Raw genomic sequence first — 20841 nt, 5'->3', positions numbered from 1 at the left:
ATCGATTCTCCTGAAATGCTTGCTATTCTTCAAATGTATGCTCCGGAACGAGCACTACGGACAAGAGATTTCCTGTACTTTCCACCACGTTTAGCAAATTATGGGCTGAACGATCCTGTTCGGTATATGTCATTACGCTTCAATGAGTACTACAGCGCTTTCGACTTCAACTCAACGCCCAACGCCTTTCGACAACGGCTGGAGCGTATGCTACGCAACGGAATCAGGTGAGATGTCGTCCAATTAATTTTTTTGCTAGAGTTTGTATTTTTTGGCCTTCTTTTTTCCGGTCTACGACATGGATGCGACACCTGATCGAGCACTGGACGATGAATCTGAAGATGGATTCATTTTGTTTTAGCACTAAGATCATTTTTACTTTTATATTGTTTAACATTTAATCTGTTGTGAATATGTCGAATCAGTTTACAAATTTGGGGTTTTTATGCCTCTTTCAGTACAGCACTTCGCTATCTTAAAGAAGCTTTCCCCATCCCTATTTCATTAAGACAAATTCTGTCAGATGAGATTAAATAAACAAAATAAATAAATAAATTTGTAGCAAATGATGGCAAACTATACGCGGAGTTAAAGCAAGATTGTAATGAAATGTTACAATCTCTGGTTGGGTGTGAGTACCTTTTTTAAGTGAATTGAGCCGATTTTATGTAAATCGAGTTGAATTGGTAATTTGAAAGCGATTATTCTGAATATGAGCCATGTTCGGGATTAGAGTCAGAATGGTACATCAATTTGTCACGACATTTCATAAAGTTCAACCAACGCAACGGCATAGGCTTATCAATAATGTATTCGAATAGGAACAACTAGTCTTCAAGGTGTACTCCTATCAGCATGGCATTTCATCTTCTTTCTTCGAACAAGGCCAATGTCATTGTCATCCAATTAGTAGCTCGTATCCCGGGACGCAAGCAAAAAAGCATATCAAATGACGCACCACATTCAGCGAATTCGTTTACAAAGGTGCGCTCCCTGCGTATCTTCTCCAAACCCCATACCTGACGTCTCATCTCGCACATTCTCTTTCGTCGCAGCACACACGTGTGCTGTGCGGTGTGTGATAAGAATCGCCAAGTCCCTTATCTATCCTCTATTTTTACCCGAAAGCAGCAAATGAAACCGAAAACCACACCGAGAAGACGAGAGAAAAAAAAACTATTCCCCGGTCAGGGTCACCTTACCTTAATACTGTCGTAACACGCGGTGACGCGTCCATTTTGTACTTCAACGTTGGCCGGCGGATGGGCGAACTTGCACTCGGTGTCCGGGCGGGAGCACTTGTTCCGCTGGTATTCGCGGCACACCTCCAGCTGGAGCCAGCGGCTATCCTTTCCGTTCAGTAGGTTGGTCATGTTCATCATGGCAGCCATAAACTACTGGGTTCGAAAGGAGCTTTTTTGTTGTTGTTTCTTTGTGTTCTGTCTGTTTTGTGTGTGTGCGCTTTCAGTTGCTTCGTTTATGCGCTACTGTAGGCCTGACGTTAGTTAGTTAGTCTCTCTGGTGCCGAGAAGTAGGAACCAGGTGCGTAATCTTATCTTCTGTTTCTCCCTCGCGGGTTAATCACAACACGTGTCTCGTTCTACGGATGATTTGGGGAGGACACAACTCTACACTCACTACTGACACGAATAAACACTAAGAAAGCGCTACTCTGAGACAACGATTTCTAACAAATGCACAAGTAGAAGTTCCACCGAACACGCGGAGTGTGTGGGCCACGTCGGTTCTTCGAGACTCAAATGCGTCGCCGAAATGTATCACAAGATAAGTCGATGTAGATGAATCAGTTTCCAGAGAAGTGTGCTGTCTCGCCTTTTCGTCGCTTTTTGTTTGCTTTCCGCTAGCTAATTCCTATGGCAATTAAAACGAAGACTAGAGGTACTTCCACGACCGACTGCTTGCTGTATCCAGCTCTTCTTCTCCACTTTCGCTAAGATTAAAAAATTAATTCCCTCGCAAGTTGCTCAGGAACGGACGTGTTTTTTGGTTTCACTCTGTATCCTTCGCTACACGACTGACTACGCTGAATGAGTAAGTGACTGACTGACAGGCGACTCCGTCAGTAGTAGTCCGCCTTCATTCGCGTAGGAGGAGGATAATTTGCTTCCTGTGCTACACGTTTTTCTCAGCAGCGCTGATATCTCTCGCTCGGTGCGGACGAAAGCTTTGATTGTCCTTGGGAAGAGTTTTGCCGCTGCTTTCTTGTAACTCGTAATTACTCGTCCTTACACACTGCCGGAATCCGGTCGAGAGAGACGGGTGGTGTGCGGTGGGCGGTAAATCAGATGCTCTTGCGAGTTTTGTGGCGGTTTCTAGGATTTGATGAGCTTGCCGAATGAAAGGCTGGCTGGCTGGCTGCTGCTGCTACTGCTACTGCTGCAGAAGATGCAAAAAGCAAAAGCACAACTTAGCTTCGGTGTGATGGCGGTGGTGTGAATTCAGGGGGCGTTCTTTTTCTTCTTTTGCTTTTCTTGGGGGGATGATGGCAAGCGGCGGGATGCGTCTAGCTGGGAGGTGGAGAAAAGCGCTGAAAGGGGGCTGCTCGTCGGTTGGTGGTGCGCGGTTTGAAAGCTGCTACGGAGAGCGCGTTAAGCCGGGGTGGGTGAGAAAGGTGCGCGCACTGTCTGCAAAGAGAGAAGAGAAGTAAACGAGGAACGGATTAATGAACGGCGGTAATCAGTGGAAAATCTGTTGCAATTATGCTTGAAAGGGTTTTTACTTTCGACCGGTGGATAATGCATGGCGAATTGGTTTAATGGCTATCAATTTTTCTATTTTGAAATAGTTTCCACGCGGCACTCAGTTATTGATGCAGTTGTTCTTATAATTGTGATTGTCTGATATTTTTCATTTAGAAATGCTAATTCAATTTAGCTGATGTGACAAGCTTACGGAGTAGAATTTTTCATCATACCTATGAAGGTATTTATTGTATCATAGAGTAAATCATAAATTGGGCACATGAATCCTTTACCTGCATGGTAAATCAGATCCTCATCCTTATCCGGTGACCAAATAGCCATCCTTTACACCTGTTTTGGGTTTTGCCGTAAATCGCAAGTCAGTCTCATCTGTATATGGCATCCATAAACATATGGGACTTGTTTTCATGGCTTGCTATGATTCGAAGAGGCCTTTGTCTCTTTTTTATTGTTGTTCGTTATCTATTGAGAGCGATTTCTGCTTACCCTTATCATGATTAATACCACTTGGCATCACGTTTCCATGATATCATCATATTACGTTCAGTTGAGTAACAAGGCCGTTACAAATATTTAAATGAAATTATATCTTATTGGTCTCTGAAAGATCAATGGGGGGAATAATAAAAAAAATAAATAATAAATTGAAAAACTCAAAGGTGCAGCCCAAACGGGTTGTACGCAAGGGTGACGTAGGACTACGTAGCCATTCGAAATTGATGGTATTTGCCATAATAATTTGTGTCGTTTTATTAACATTGAGCAAACTGCTCGGAGGCCAACTGAATCAAGAAGTCGAATAGTTGTTCCCAGTTGGATGCATTTGAGTCTCTAACCGTGGAATTAACAAGGCTCATCGGCCGCTGAAGCCACTCGACTGGCTTTCAGTCGGGGACATCTCAATCCTTACTTTGCCACGTACGCTTACATTGCGAACGAAAACCAAACGTTGCAAATAAATATATTTGCGTTTGGTTTCACGCCACTTATAATAAATATATTTGCGTTTGGTTTCACGCCACTTCTGATTCTGCTTATTTTTCCTTTATTTTGGCCATTTTTGAGGATGGTGTCCTTCAAAAAGGTCTTTATACAAAAGAAGGTTCCGACAATCCGATATGAACTTTCTTCAAAGTGCAAAACTCAATCGTAAATAGCGAATTTGATAGCGCGTCAGAGGGAGATAATGTAGTGAATTTTAATGGATGGAATCACTAACAGTAACCAAGCTACCACGCCAAACCCAATGCTACCGAAACAGTCCATTTTCGCAATTAACTCTTTCTTTTCGTAAAATGTTGGTCCTGAGAAGAACCCATTTTTTTCCCAATTCCCATTCCAATAACTAACTGCATCCAATCGCTTGTCGACACCTTGCGTTGCAACTGTCCGACCGCCACTTGATGATTTTTCGCTAAGCCTCCAAAGGTTGAAATAAATTTGCAGCATTGCCACACTGCCACCCACTTCGTGCTGCTGTGTCCGCTACGCTACATCGAATGTCGAACCGCTCTTTGTGGAATCTCGATCAAAATGGCTCGCACGCGCCGAACAGCAGCTTTCTTGTATGTAATAAATTAAGCCCGTTAGCCCCACCCCTTTGTGGTCTGATATGGGTGTAAATTGTAAATATAATATGCACTCATAACGATTAATGAAGGGGCGGGACTAATAGAAAGCTGGTTTTCGGCACGCACGAGCCATTTTGATGAGGATTTCGCAGAAAATGTCGGAGAATGTTATTTGCCACTGCCTTGCAAGCGGGAAAAAATGCAACAAAAATAAATAAGAGATTTAAAAAAAATAGGTTTTTCGTAAAACAAATAAAAACACGTTTGTTTTGCACTTCTTTTCCCAAGCAATTTTGTCAAAAATCCAAAAACCAAATATACAAGCAAGGCAAAGTATTTTTTACGCTAATCACGCCATAATCTAACACATGAGATTCAAAATAATTATTACCAATGGGAAAAAGTATATCTTTGTCCTCATTTTCAAAGAATTATAACTGCAAAACCATCTTCCACTCGAAACTTACGATCTGTTCGTAGAAACCCGTTCTCAAATTGACATTTCAATTTTTATGGTTCAAATTCATCTGGGGGATTACTAGGTAGTAAATATAGTCACTACATGGGAAATAATAAGTAGAGCTCTTGTTAATAAACAAAAAACATATAATATGTTGGTGGCAATATAGTTGCCACTGCCTTATAAATGGTTAAACCGCTCTTTGCGGAATCCCGATCAAAATGGGTCGCGCGCCGGAAAGTAGCTTTCTTGTGTTCAATAAATTAAGCCCATAAATTTGAATAGATGCAATCGCTAACAGAAACCAAGCTTCCACACCAAACGCCGATGCCACCGAAACAGTCCATTTTCGCAATTTAACCTTTCTGTTCAGAAAATGCTAGTCCTGAGAAGAATCAATTTTCTTTCCCCAATGCGCTTTCGTAATAATGTAATAAAAGCATCGCCACTGGCGGCATATAAAATGCTGGTTCGCTGAGGTTGAATGATCTGCAGCAACACACCGAGGACCACCACCAATGCGATGGATTTCCGTTGAAAATGTTACCAGCGCCTCCGTGATGCTGTGTCCGCTCTGCGTGAAATCTTGTTCAAACTGAGGGTTAGATCCAAACCCGCAAGTGATTGATTTTTGATGTCTGTGCTAGTGATGCATGTACGTGATTGGTTGGATTACCTATTTCTAAACTTTTTTTTATCAATTTTCGATAATAAATACTTAAAAATCAGTATTTTCATATAAATACGAAGAAGCGTTGACTCATCTATGATCGGATGGTCCAAAAAAATTGAAAATCCATCGAGAAACGGCGGAGATATTAAAGTTTAAAGTCTATCATATTTTCGTGACGGTCCCTGATTTTCGCAATCGTAAAGAAAAATCCTCGGATTTGTTGAAGAATGTTTTGAAAATGCTCAAAACTTCCCAAAAACATTATTGTTGCCTACTCAAAAAATCATTTTTGGGAAAAAAAAAGTCCGAGGGGGGAAAGAATGTATTTTAAATATTTGTATCGGCATATTTTCATTAGAAAATGAGCGTCACCAAAGATCCCACTACGTCAAAATATGGCTTATAACTTTCTATTTTGCGCCGTTTTTGGCAGCAAAATAAAATTTCCTTTAGAAACTAGAGATTTTCCATAAAAAATAAAGAAATTGCCAATAAAAAATCTGAGTATATAAAAATATAAAATTTCAACAAATAATGCAAAATTTCCATAAACAATTGAGAATTTTCCACAAAATAGAAATATATAAGCACTTTAAAAAGCAAACATTGCAATTATAAAAAAAGGATTTTCCATGAAGAAATAAAAATGTTCCACGGAAAAAAATCAAAATTTCCATAAATAAGTCATTATCAGCAATAAACAATTATAAAATGTTGCATATAAAAAATAAAAGCAATAAAAATAGAGAGCAATAAAAAATAAGAAATGTTCCATAAAAAATACAAAAAATCAATAAAATTGATAAAGTTTTTCATGAGTTTTAAACGCTTTTGAAGAAGGGGCCATCTATGGGAAAATGGTCAGTTTTATTGCTTTTTTATATTCCTGTATGGAAATTTTCATACTTTTTTATTACTCTTCATGGTATTTTCTGGATTTTTTTTTAATTTTTATTGGAAAAACAGATTGTGTGGAAAATTATGTAATTATTCATTCCTAATATTGATTTATTTATGGAAATTTTGTATTTTTTCCGTGAAACATTTTGATTTCTTTATGGACTTTTTTTCTTTTGTAATTGCAGTTTTCTTATTGTCTTTGTCAACATAATATTATTGTCAAAATATTATTTTATTGTCAAAATATTTTTTTATGGAAAATTTGTATTTTTAGGAGAAGTTTGTATTTTAGTCGGCAATAATTGTATTTTAGTCGGTAATTAGTTTAATTAGTCGGTAGCCAATACTTAATTATTTTCTTCCCAACCTAAAGTTTCTATATGCAATACCTGTTTATTAGCCAAATCAGTTAATTAGTTAAAATTGATTTTCTTATTAAGTGAGCAGTGAGATGTTTAAAATGAATAGTGAAAAGAGAAAATTGAGAAGTGAAAAATGAAATGTTCGGAATCAGCACTTCTCACTTCTAACTTCTTACCTTCCACTTCTCACTTCGCAGCTCTTACTTTACGAATTTTCTCAAGGAAAGCAGGATGACAGGAGAAGGAATAAAGAATAAGTTAAAAAAAAAATCAAATTTTCACCTCACTTTTCACTTCTCACTGCCTGGTCCTCTTACTTCACAGTTTTCACTTCACTGTTTTCACTTTTACCTTCTCACTACTCACTTTGAACTTCTCATACCTCACCATTCACTTCGCATTTCTCGCTCCTCACTTCTCCCTTCTCACTTTTCACTTCTCACTTCGCAATTTTTTCTTCGAATTCCTCACTTCTCACTTTTTACTTCTCGATTCTTACTTTTTACATTTCTATTCTCATTTTTTACCTTCACTTCTCACTTTTCACCTCTCACTTCTCAAATTTTTCACTTCTAACGTCTGATCTCTCACTTTTCACTTCTCAATTCTAACTTTTTACTTCACGCTTCTTCCTTCTCATTTGTCACTTTTCACAATTATCTTTTAGCTTTATGCTTTTCTTTTCTCACTTTTCATTTCTTACATCTCACTTCACAATTCTCGCTTCGAATTTGTCACTTCTCACCTCTAATCTTGAACCTTTTACTTCTCACTTCTGACGTCTTACTTTTCACTTCTCATTTTTTACTTTCACTTCTCATTTTTCACTTCTCACATCTCACTCCTCACTCCACAGTTCGCACTTCTCAAATCTCTCACTTCTAACTACTCATGTCTCAAATCTTACTTCATACTTCTTACTTCTTATTTTTCACTTTTCACAATTTACTTTTCCCGTTTTCCTTTTTTTTTCTCACTTTGAATTTGCCACTTCTCACTTTTTATTTTTCGCTTCTCACTTCCTACTTCTGACTTCTCACTTCTTACTTTTCATGTTTCAATTTTTACATTTCACTTCTCACAACACAATTCTCACTTCTCAAATTTCTCACTTCTAAGTTTTCACTTTTTAATTCTTACTTTTCACTTCTCACTTTTCACTTATCACTTTTTATTCACTTCCTATTTGCTATGATGAGATGTGCGAAATGTCGAAATTTCTCACTTCTCGCTGCACACTTCATGCAATTCCTACTACTCATTACTCACAATATAAGTTTTTCAACATTTCGACCAAACGGCTTTCGAACAAACGACATTCGGCCAAATGGCCCGACATCGTATATATTGTGCATGTGATCTGATTCTGACAACATCGAGTTAGCGAGGTGAAAATGCTTTGGGAAATTACTTCGACGAAGACGCAGTATGCGAAATTCAAGGGACTTTGAATTTCTTCGAGTAAGAGAATATATCGAGTTACAGAACATCGAGTTAGAGAGAGTTCACTGTACTTCCCTTCAATTTATTTTAAACTAGTCGAACCTGCCCGATCTTGCTCTGGTTGTTTTTTCTTTGTTCTACACCCAACAGGCGGTTGTTAGATTTTCTAACAATTCTGTATAAACATCTACCAAAACCTGTATAAAAACTGGGCATATGCGAAATTGCTAGATTCTTATACAAATATTGTATAAGAATCTAACAATATTGTAAGCTTTTCTTACATTTTTTGTATAAGATTCTAACAATTTCGCATATGCCCAATTCTTATACAGGTGTTGGTAGATTCTTATACAGAATTGTTAGAAAATCTAACTACCGCCGGTTGGGTGTAAATGTCAATCGTTTAGTCGTCGCCTTCTAGATCGATTTTAGTTGGAGCTTGATGTTTTTTTTTCAAAACTCATGGAAACGTAACATTTTTATATTTGTTCAACTTTCCCACCAAAATGTTCTACTTTTCATATACATAAACACAAAAGAGCCCAAAACGATTCGATTGGTGAGTAATTCTTGGAATTACCTCAAAGGAAATGCAAACTCATTTTTATATATAGAGATAATCTATTTTAAACATTTACAAGAATGCCGGTTGGCCAAAAAGTTGGAAAACATTCTTAGATTGTGAGTAGTGGATAGTAAGTAATGAGAAGTGAGTAGTGAGAATCACATGGAATGTACATACAGTAAGAAGAGAGGAATGAAACATTTTCCTCATCTCTTAATAAATAAGACATGAGAAGTGAGAAGTGAAAAGTTAAAAAAGAGAAAGTGGAAAGTGAAAAGCGAATAATGAAAAGTTAGAACTGAGAAGTAAATGTTAAAAGTGAAAAATGAGAAGTGAAAAATGAGATGTGAAAAGTGAGAAGTATGAAATTCGAAGTATGAAGTGAGAAATGAGAAGTGAGAAGTGTGAAGTGAGTAGCGGAAAGTGAGAAATGAGAGATGAGAAGTGAGAAGTTCGAAGCGAGTAGTGAGAAGTGGAAAGTAAGAAGGGAAAGTGAGAAGTTAAAAGTCTTAAGGTAGAAGTGAAAAGTGATAAGTGAGAAATGAGAATTTAGAAGTGAGATATAAGACGTTTTAAGTGAGAAGTGAAAATGAGAAGTGAGAAATAAGATGTGGGAAGTGAGAGGTGAGAAATTATTAGTTAGAACTGAGAAGTGAAAAAGGTAAAGGGAGAAGTGAGTAGTTGGAAAAGGGTGGTGAGAAGCGAGATGTGCGAAGAGAGAAGTAAGAAGCAAGTAGTTAGAAGTGAAAAGTGAGAAATGATGAGTGAGAAGTAAGTTGTGAGAAGGGAGTAGTAAGAAGTAAGTAAGTAAGAAAAAGTAAGAAACTAGATTCTTTCTCTTTCCTTCTTTCTTTTTTCTTCTTCCTTCTTCTGTTTTCCTTCTACTTTGTATCTTATATCTCTTCATTCACTTCAGGCTACTCAACATCTCGCTTCTAACTTCATGATTATCATCTCTCCTTCTCACCCCTTGCTTCTTTTTTCTAACTACTCACATCCTTCGTCTCACTTCGCAACTATCACTTATATAAATCAAAATACGAGAAATTCTGGCAATGCTAATCTTTTGTCTCAAAAATGTCTTAAAATACGCCGCGATTCCGAGAGATTGAGAGAACGAGAGAAAAATTGGTTTTGAAGTATATGCCCAGGAAACTTGAAGCACGTCGAAAAAGCAATCCCTGTGACTGAAATAAGTGCTGGCACTTGATACTTCAAATCATTAAATAGCATTTTAAAACTCTGGTGAGCAAGGATTACTTATTGTAAAACAGATGATAAGCCCTTTGGAAGATTACATGACATAAAGTATTCAAGTAAATATGGTTCTGGCGAGAAACATCGATTTAAAAAAATCCAACTCTACGCATGTTATGCCGGGAATGAAGTAAGGAGCCCTATTTGAAGTTATTCAGACTGTTTATCTTTATTTCAATGTCACTATTTACCGACATCATACCCACTTATATTAATATTTACAGGATACGAAATTCTTCGCCATAACTCCCCCTCGCTCCATATGATGCCATTTTAATTTGTCGATAATAAATCCGTAATACCACCGCAATCAAACTTCGTTTTCTGCCATTTATTGTCAACTTTTGTTCAACTTCGACCGCACCGCACCACACCTCAGCCCGCAGCTCTTTTTTTCTTCCCACCGGCATATTACTCCGAGGCATCAGTCGATTGAGCCGCAGAAAACAGAGGGTGGTGCGCTGATCCGATAAATTGCCTTGTACGGAGGTAACTCGCCGCCCCCCATCGGAACCATCCACCGTCACCATTGGAAGCGCCACTTGCGGAGAACTTTTTTTTTTACGATCATGTTAAACGACGCTTTTAAGAGATTTATCGCTGAGTGTGACCTTATTTGTTGCTGGTCTTGTTTATTTGGTGACGTTTTTCACCACAGCTCATTTCACATTGTTGTTGATTCCAAGAATCAGTCTCGCGGGACAACATTTCGGTGCTGGCTGCCTGTGTGCCTGTCTCTGGCTGGAGAATTACCGAGCAATCAATCCGGCATTCCCGAAGTCGTCGGCTGGTTGCTTTTATTATGAATAGTAAATTTATTATTGTGAGATTATATCCAAAGCTCTGCAATGCCTTACCATACTAATTTTGGAACACATTCGGAGGAGTATTGGATATACGGGCCTAGTTCTGACACGCAGACCACTCAGAACATGGGTCGTTAATGGTGTTTCATGAGCTTGTTTTGTCGGTTTAATGTACCGAATAAACTTTTTATAGATTTGTTGATACTAACAAATGGCTCCCAAATATGGCGAACCCAATTCTAATGGCTCATCTTTTACGAAATAATTCAAAAGTCGAATAGCAACCAACGAGAATTCATATGATATGAACCCATTGAAAAGCACACAACTTTGCAGCTGAAATTGTACTCTGCACTTTAAATGTCAACCTCAATTTAAAGATTCTTTCATCACTTTAATCAAAGAGATGGGTCGCAAGAAGCGACACCGGCACTTGCTGCAACAGCTGCTGTTCCCTCCCCTTCACCGTCCCTTCATTCCGATACCCAATCAGGTAATCTCTGAATCTTCCTTTCACTGCACCGTCCATCCGGGCGACAGAGTTCCGGAAATGACCAAGTTCCACATGATGAGAGGTGGTCAAACGATTCCTACCAAAAAAGCACCGCACAATCAGCAGTAAAGCACACTTCAAAGACATTTTCCTCGAGCAGTGGCTCCTGGCCCGGCTCCGTCCGGGCACGGCTGGCAGCCAGCCATCAGGAAGAAAATCACAACACACCAGCAAAAGGGAACCATCCGAATGCACTTAAATTTTCTCCATTCAATTGATTCCAGGATGATGATGATGACGACGACGACGACACTCAGACGTTCGGGGATCTTTTTCGAAACTGAAGAGAAGGAAAAAGGCGAAACTCCGGAATAAAGCATAAAGCAGTATCTCGTTCGAGTTTCGATTTTTCACTTATGCTGCCTGGAGCCTAAAAACTGTATAAGACACAGACAGGGGCCAACAATCAGAGTGCGGGCAGTAGTGGAAACAAAAGTTTGATCTTTCATTTGGAGAATCACCTCTGGTGACCTGCACCGATCTGTATGTATGTATGTGTGTATGTACGAATCGGAATTGGAACCTCCGGATGGAACTGAGTGCGAATCCTGGCACGGGGATTTGTACCCCGGTTACCGTCTGCTTTTTGACCAGCTGTTTCATTGGATTGTCCCGCTTAGTCAAGCTTCGGTGCAAGAATCAATATCGCACAGTCTTTGAACTCCGCCCAGTAGTGCAGTGCTCCCGCACTGCTGATGCGATGCAGGGACTTTTGTTTTCGGGTCGACGGTCGGACGATTGCTTCCGGCTTTCCGAGAGATTATTTACCATTGGTTGGTTCGGAACTCGCAGGAGAAAGTTATCCTGCGGTGGGTGGCGCCAGTGGGCACTGATTAGTGAATTGCTTCAGTTCGTAGGACTGAATAAATGGATCCAGATGGCGAAGATAGGGATGGAAATATTCTATTAGAATTAGGAATCATTTATTGAGTTGTTTCATTGGAGCAAAAGAAATTATGGAAAATTTAGGGTTTTATATGTGGTTCTATTTTAATGCTTGATGCATAAGAGTTAGCTAAGGGAATTTCACTGGACAGGATTCGAATCTAACCACTTTTCGAATGATATCAATACTGAGCTATTGACTACTCACTCCTTTTTTCCCACCTTTTACTTTTCACTTCGAAGTTAGAAATCAGGAGTGAGAAGTTAGAAGTGTCTAGTCTTACTTCTCACTCTTCATTTCTCTCTTTTCTTTTCTCAATGTGAAAAATGAGTAGTAATAAATGAGACTTCTTAATTCTTGTTTCTCACCTTTTATTTCTCATTTTTTACTTCTGGCTTCGCACTTCTCACTTTTCACAGTGAGAAGTGAGGAGTGAGAAATGAGAGAAGTGAGCAGTGAACATTATTCACTTTACATTTTTCACATTCACTATTGTTAAACGACATTTTCGAGCATGTGACCTGTTCAAAAAAAAGACATTCACCGTCATATGACCCAGTTCAGCCAAATGACATTTTCATCCTAATGGCCCTTTCTGCCAAACGACCATTTCGGTAAAAGGGCATTTTTGGCCAAATGACTTGTTGGGCCAACTGTTCAGCCAAACGACCTTTTCTGTCAAACGACCATTTCGGCCACATGGGATTCAACAGGATGATTTTTAGCCAAGTGACATTCAGTTGGGAGCGGGCCATTTGGCATAAAGTCATTCGGCATAACGCCATTTGACATAGGGTCATTTGGCATAAAGGCCATTTGGCATAATGGTCATTTGGCGTAAGGGACCTTTGGCATAATTGTAACCAACGTCAAAAGTGAGGGTCTTTTGGCATAACGGACATTTGGCATAATTTTTCTTTGCGTTCGCTAAATGGTGACTAAGTGGTGCGGGAAACACCCCGGAATAGTGAATATAACACCCGTCGATAACAATATTAAAAAGACATTTTCCTCTCGTGGAAAGAATGCATTTGCAATGCAATGCAAATGTAAGCGCATGCCCGGATTAGAGCAGTGGTGGATGTAATCCCCTCTTTAAAAGTAGGCGTACGGCCGTATTAGGGTAATGAAGGATATGATCCATTCTTTAAAAGTAGGTGCTTGCCCGGATTATGGCAATGGAGGATATGATCTCTTCTTTAAAAGTAGGCGCTTGCCCAGATTAAGGTCAAGGTGAATGCGATCCCTTCTTTAAAGGTAGGCGCTTGCATAGATTATGGCAATGGATGATGTGATCCCTTCTTTAAAAGTAGGCGCTTGTCCGGATTATTATAATGGTGGATGTGATCCTTTCTTTAAAGGTAGGTGCTTTCCCGGATTATGGCAATGGAGGTTATGATATTTTCTTTAAAAGTAGGCGCTTGCCCGGATTGAGGTCATGGTGGATCCGATCCTTTCTTTAAAGGTAGGCGCTTGCATGGATTATGGCAATGGAGGATGAGATTCCTTCTTTAAATAAATGCGCTTGCCCGGATTGAGGCAATGGTGGATGTGATCCCTTCTTTAAAAGTAGGCGCATGCCCAGATTAAGGCCATGGTGGATGCGATCCTTTCTTTAAAAGTAGGCGCTTGCATGGATTATGGCAATGGAGGATGTGACCCCTTCTTTAAAAGTAGGCGCTTGCATGGATTATGGCAATGGATGATGTGATCCCCTCTTTAAAAGTGGGCGCTTGCCCGGATTATGACAATGGTGGATGTGATTCCTTCTTTAAAAGAAGGCGCTTGCACTCGGATTGAGACAACGGTGGATGTGATCCTTTCTTTAAAAGTAGGCGCTTGTATGGATTATGGCAATGGAGGATGTGATCCCTTCTTTAAAAGTAGGCGCTTGTCCGGATTATTATAATGGTGGATGTGATCCTTTCTTTAAAGGTAGGTGCTTTCCCGGATTATGGCAATGGAGGTTATGATATTTTCTTTAAAAGTAGGCGCTTGCCCGGATTGAGGTCATGGTGGATCCGATCCTTTCTTTAAAGGTAGGCACTTGCCCGGATTATGACAATGGTGGATGTGATTCCTTCTTTAAAAGAAGGCGCTTGCCCGGATTGAGGCAATGGTGGATGCGATCCCTTCTTTAAAAGTAGGCGCTTGCATGGATTATGGCAATGGATGATGTGATCCCTTCTTTAAAAATAGGCGCTTGCCCGGATTATGACAATGGTGGATGTGATTCCTTCTTTAAATGAAGGCGCTTGCACTCGGATTGAGACAACGGTGGATGTGATCCTTTCTTTAAAAGTAGGCGCTTGTATGGATTATGGCAATGGAGGATGTGATCCCTTCCTTAAAAGTGGGCGCTTGCCCGGATTATGACAATGGTGGATGTGATTCCTTCTTTAAAAGAAGGTGCTTGCCCGGATTGAGGCAATGATGGATGTGATCCCTTATTAAAAAATAGGCGCTTGCACGGATTATGGCAATGGAGGATTTGATTTGTTCTTTAAAAGTAGGCGCTTGTCCGGATTGAAGCAATGGTGGATGTAATCCTTTCTTTTAAAGTAGGTGTGTGGCCTGAATTAATTGTGACAATGCAATGGTGGATGTGATCCCTTCTTTAAAAGTAGGCCCTTCCCGGATTATGGCAATGGTAGATGTGACACCTTCTTTATAAGTCGGCTCTTGTCGGGAATAAAAAAAATATATTCCGAAAAGCACAATTCAGATTGATTTGGTTGCAATAACTCATATGTGACTTGATTGGTTTTAGTAACTCGTCTACGACAAGTGTGTTGCTTGAGTTTTTAAAGTTAGGCGCTTGCCCGGATTAAGGCAATGGTGGATTTGATCCGGTCTTAAGGCGCATGCCCGGATTGAAGCAATGGTGGATGTAATCCCTACTTTAAAAGTAGGCATGTGGCCGGAATAAGTCAATGATGGATGTGATCCCTCTCTCGGAAGTAATTCTGCCGTTTTGTTATTTCGTTCTTCCGGAAAATGTCTACCATCAGTCTAAATTTATCAGAAAACAGCCTCGACCTACTTTATCTACGCTAAACATTACATGAAATATCCCTTTCGCTTTCACAGTTCGAAATTATGCCAAATGACCCACTCTTTTCTTGCAGTTCAAAATTATGCCAAATGTCCGTTATGCCAAATGGCCATTATGTCAAATGACGTTATGCCAAACGACTGTATGCCAAACGACTTTATGCCAAATGACCTAGACCCCATTCAGTTTTATGTATTTTGGCCAAACGACCTTTCCCCCAGGTATAACAAAACTTTATTTATTCGTATCGAAATCCCTACCTTTAATTGCTCTACGCTACTTCACACCTTCCGCAACTGTTATTTTATCGGCTATAAGACTCTTCCGCAACGTTTAGTCAGGTAGGATACATGATTTTTTATAACTACGAGCTGGCTTGATGGTGTATCGAGAAAATCGCTCGCTTCCATTGATCAAATCCAAGAATAATCCCTCGCCCCTCCTTGCTCTTCACATGAGCTGCAGTATTCAACAGTTTTCTAATTCTACCAAGATTATTATGTCAAGATGAAGAATTTTCGCTCCAAAATGTCATTACGACAACGGGTGTCACTACTGTGGGACTGGAAGCGGAGGTGAAGGACAGGCTAATGGCAGAACTGAGGCAGGAAATTCACGTGACCTTGTAATCCGTCGGAAATCAGGCGAGCTCCGCAATCCCTTGGCCATTCAGGCGAACCTTGCCAACCATCAGTCAATCGTGTGAGTCACGTTACTAGTTGATCAACCCAGTGAACTACCCAAAACATAATTTTAGCTGAATAAGCTTGGTTTTCAGCTGAAGAAGACTATTTTCGGCTATTTAAGCGTTTTTTCCACCATCAATGTTTGGTGGGTACGCCATCGGTTGGCCAATCGTACGAGCCACGTTATTCTTCATCTATTACGGCAAACCACGCCATTGGCCCTTTCTTAGTATCACATCATCTTCTGGTCATTCCAATTAGACACGTCATCTGTCGAGCGAACCGGTAAGTCAAGCTACCAAACCTAATAACCAATCCGGCAATCAACGTCGCATCCGTTGGCCATTAGGCGTTGCCCCGCTATCTATTAGGCGAACAAGCAAGTAAAGCAGTCTTTCGGCTAATCCTTCGGACCGAAACCTCCCATTGGCTACATGCTCACGCAATCTATCAGCGATCTGATTCCGTAGGGGAAGGGTCGTTTGGCCGAAACCCATTCGGACGAAAGCCATTTGGCCGAATGCCAATCGGCCGAAAGTTGTTTGGCCGAACAGACGATTAGGCCGAAAGGTTCGTTTGGTCGAAAGAGTCATTTGGCCGAAAAGGTCATTAGGCCGAAAGGGTCATTTGGCCGAAAGGGTCATTAGGTCGAAAGGGTCATTCTCACTTTTTACAGCGAGAAGTGATAAATGAGGAGTGAGAAGTGAGACGTCTCACTTCTTACCCCTCATTTCTCACTGCTCACTGTAGAAAAAGAGGAGTACGAAGTGAGTAGTGAGACGCCTCACTACTCACTTTGCGCTTCTCACTTTTTACAGCGAGAAATGATAAATGAGGAGTAAGAAGTGACACGTTTCATTCCTCACTCTTCATTTTTATCTTCTCACTTTCAACAGCGAGAAATGAGAAATGAGAAGTGAGGAGTGAGACGTCTCACTTCTCACTCCTCATTTCTCACTTCTCACTGTAAAAAGTGAGTATTTCAAAGTGGGTAGTGAGACGTCTCACTACTCATTTCGCGCTTCTCACTTTGTAAAGTGAGAAGAGAAAAATTAAGAGTGAGAAGTGAGACGTCTCTCTTCTCATTCCTAATTTCTCATTTTTCAAATAAACAATTCGGCCAAATGACCCTTTCGGCCAAATGACCCTTTCGGCCTTAAGACCCTCTGGGTCAAATGACCCTTTCGGACAAATAACCCTTTCGGCCAAATAACCCTTTCGGCCAAATAACCCTTCTGGCTATATGACTCTTTCGGCCAAACGACCCTTTCGGTCTAACGACCCTTCCGGCCAAACGACCTATTCGGCTAAACGATCCTTTCGGCCAAACGACCCTTTCGGCCAAATGACTTGTTCGGCCAAATAACCCTTTCAGCCAGATTGGTTTTGGCCTAATGGTTTTTTCGGCCTGGTGGCATTCGGCCAAATGGGTTTCGGCCGAACGACCCTTCCCCGATTCCGTACGAAGTCCGCCGTTGTGACCAAAAATACCTACCGTAAGTAGTTCCTCCTTGCCTCCTAGCAAGTCCGAAAACTTCTCGTTACCTCCATCGACCCTGGGTCTCAAGGATAGTGCTTACGCGCTCACTCTTTTGCTTATTGTAGGTTACATACCAGAAGCCCAGGATTTATGACAGTTCCTATTTTCTGTTCTGTGGACGGTTCCTCGAGTGCAAAAAAATATACCAGAAATGGTTACCATAACGGAAACTAAGAGCAGAAGATCGCAATAGAAGCAGAAGTAGTTTGAAACAATGAAAGGAAATCTCACAGGCTATTTTATACTAATTTCAGATTATTTTGAGATAGTCCATAGTAAGTAAGAACTTCGATCAAAGTTAAATTTAAGAATTCGTAGAAGACTTTGGTTCGTAATTTCAAGAAACCATGAAATTCAGACCTAGCGGTTCATATGCATTATTAAATATTCTTTCCTGTGATTGTTATGGAGACGCAGACGTAATCTAAGAAGCGAAGATCGCCTAATATATGTTTTCTTCTTAACTGACCAGGATGTGGCCGGCCCTCTTCTCAATTTTACTAACTTAAGTCACTGAAACCTGTGAATGATTGACCTATCCCAGTTAGCCTCTTAGATGATCATAGTGCCATTTATCTGACAATCACATTACGGAGTAAGCGTACCGGTTTGGACCATTTTTGTGCCTTGTTTAACCAAAAAAACTTGAAAAACTATTGTTTTCAAAATAATCCATCAGTTTCATCAGCGTAGAAGCCTAAGAGATATATTTTTTATTGCAGCTAATGTAAACCTTCAAAAATGGTTTTATTTTTGGAGTAATATCCAAAATTAGCTTGAAATAGTGTACATAATATGTTTCGCTCAACTTGTATGCAAAACAAGACGAAAAACTACAGTCTAATGCAAAAGAAAGGCACCATCGCCACTCAGGGGATGCGCCTAACATTTTCATCCATTCAAAACTCAACCTCAAACATTCGCTGCTTTTAATTGAGAACCAAATTTTTGTTGTGCATCAGCAGCTAGGAGTAAATGAATGAGTATCAATATTCATCAGGGTGCACCATTTTTCAAGAATCATGTTCCCAATTGATATCTTCTACGAGCCAGTGACGTTCACAGAAGGCCTTTTCCATTTGGGCATCCATTTATTTTGTTCACAATGGGACTGCTTTGATACTGCACAATTTCCAAACGATAGATTTTTTTCACGGGTCCATCCTAACGTACAGTGCATCTTTGCCGAAGCAACAGCATTTTGCACTTTTTACCGCAAACAACAGGAAAAAAATCTCATGTCTTTGTCCTTCTTCATCACTTTTGTCCCCATCCCCCTTTTTCACTTAGTCTTCCGGGATCTGCTCCAAACGATGCATCATCTGAACCTGCACGGCACCAGCAGCGAGCATGCAAACATTCATAGGACCGTTGTTGATGGCCGCCCCAGCAACACAGAGCGCAACCCCCGGTGAAGACAGTGCGCTGTCGTGTGTTGGAGAACAAGTGTCATATGCACTCGGAAGAGGCTAATCTCCACTCATTCATCGGTTGTTTGGGCAGGACAGATACCCACAGTGCAGTGGTGCGGTGGGAGTATGGGACCCGTTCCCCGAGGCAGAGTGAGCGTTGTCGACGACAACAAAAAGTGGGATGCAAAAAAAAATGAACAAACTGAAATCGGGTTGTTTTTCCTGATTCAATATTGAAAGAAGGATACCTACCCGAGCTGTGGACGGATCTCGGATTTAGAGGTTGGTTGTTTTGTTTGAGGTCAGTCAATGTGAAGTTAATTGGCGGAGGGAGCTGGTTGGTGGAAGTGGCGAAATTACCATAGAAAAAAGTGCTATTGCCTTTTCAGAACACTTAAGCAGACGTGAAGAATGGGAAGCTTGTTTATTTGCACCAGCAAATGTGGAACGGGTTAACCTATGCTCATTTTCTAGCTAAGAAAAAGTCGTCGAAGAACAGAATTCAGATTTGTTGAATGACATTTACGCGTGCAGTAAAACATTAGAGCCAAGAAACAAAGTCTCTGAAGCGAAAAAATTGCCAAATATCCATCGGATGCGATTCTAAATTTAAACGCATGACCTAAATTTCGGCGGGTAAATTAAAAGTTATTTCGTCAAAAACCACCTAATTTCTCCTACGTCTACGGAACGTTCTCTCTTCAGAATAGAACAAACTATTTATTGCGCAGAAAATACTAAAAATGGCAACGTAACTTCCACACAATGTAGGACCCCAGTTGAAGTAATTCTTGCTCGGGAAAGATCCCTACGGTTGCGTTCGGTTGGTTTGTTGGTTCTTTGATTGACAGCAACTGCTCCGCCAAGTTTCTGCTACGTAAATCGCTGAACGTGCTGAAACGCTCCGGCGATAAGAGCTAATTAAACTTCGAGAAATTAATGAAGTGTGGAAAACTGGTCGCACACCAGCGCGCCCCTCTGCCGGGTTGGAGCATTTTTCGTCATTCCGTTGAATATTGTACCTAACTTGCGTGGAAAGACGTGGTGGACCCCTCCGGCTGTGGTAGACTATTGGATGCATGGTGGAACAAGATCGCATCTCCGGGCACGTGGTGCTGAACCAATGAAGGAAAACTTTGTGCCTCGTTAGACGCACAATTATGATGGGTAAGATTGAAAACGGAAATCGAGTCATTTGAAACCCCATAATTGGGGATGATTATTTTCAACAATCACATAGAATTGAATAATGTGCAGCTATCATTATATCATTATTCATTGATTCGTTCGGAGGAAATATTGATCATTAAACAGCAGCGGCTTCGCCTGATGCTCATACACAGATTTAATTAGCACCTTTTTCCTACCACCACCGGTTTCACAGAAATGGCTACAGTGCGATCCCGGTTTTGATGATTCAAGCTATAATGAATCAAGATCCGAGAAGGCTTTGTTTAATAAATTCTCCTGCATTCTACGATTTTTTTTTCGAGTTTGACATTTGTATTTTTTGCAGTATGTATGCCATGATTACACCCTTCATTAGTTGGTTCAAAAACCTCTTAGTTATGTTACAGCTTTGATGTTAATAATACGTCAGACCATAATGTTCTAGTAGGTAAATACTTCCAAAACTGCAAATCATAAGACAACTGTAAATCGTTTCACTCTATTTGGCTTAACATGTGAACGGCGGGGTTTTATCATACTGAACAAGATCATTGCCTTTAACGTCGAAATGCATGAATTTAATGTAAAATCGTCGGAAACTTGTTCCCCGACCCCTAAGAACGCGTAAAATAATCAAATAACTGCCTTATTCCGAAAACATAACGAATTTCAGTGAAAAAATGTTTAAGGTAAGCCAAGAGGTAGGCTTAACTTTTTTTTGCTTAGCAAAGTGCGCGGTATTGGACTCGGGGGAAAAGCATCAAATTCTCGTTCCT

The 20841-nt window shown here is 40.3% G+C and overlaps 1 protein-coding gene across 1 annotated transcript in view; it reads right to left on the bottom strand.

Annotated features, from left to right (window-relative positions):
- LOC134220944 (protein muscleblind-like) overlaps positions 1-20841 on the bottom strand; it is a 666328-nt gene that overhangs the window by 430332 nt on the left and 215155 nt on the right. Inside the window, exon 2 of the mRNA XM_062700101.1 lies at positions 1203-2645. Coding sequence (XP_062556085.1) covers positions 1203-1391 — 189 coding nt within the window. The 5' untranslated portion in view covers positions 1392-2645. The remainder of the gene's footprint in view (positions 1-1202; positions 2646-20841) is intronic.

This window comes from Armigeres subalbatus, chromosome 3 (genome assembly GCF_024139115.2).
Source record: "Armigeres subalbatus isolate Guangzhou_Male chromosome 3, GZ_Asu_2, whole genome shotgun sequence".
NCBI lineage: Eukaryota > Metazoa > Arthropoda > Insecta > Diptera > Culicidae > Armigeres > Armigeres subalbatus.
Note: the sequence above shows the minus strand (reverse complement) of the source record. Positions and strands in the feature narration are given on the sequence as shown.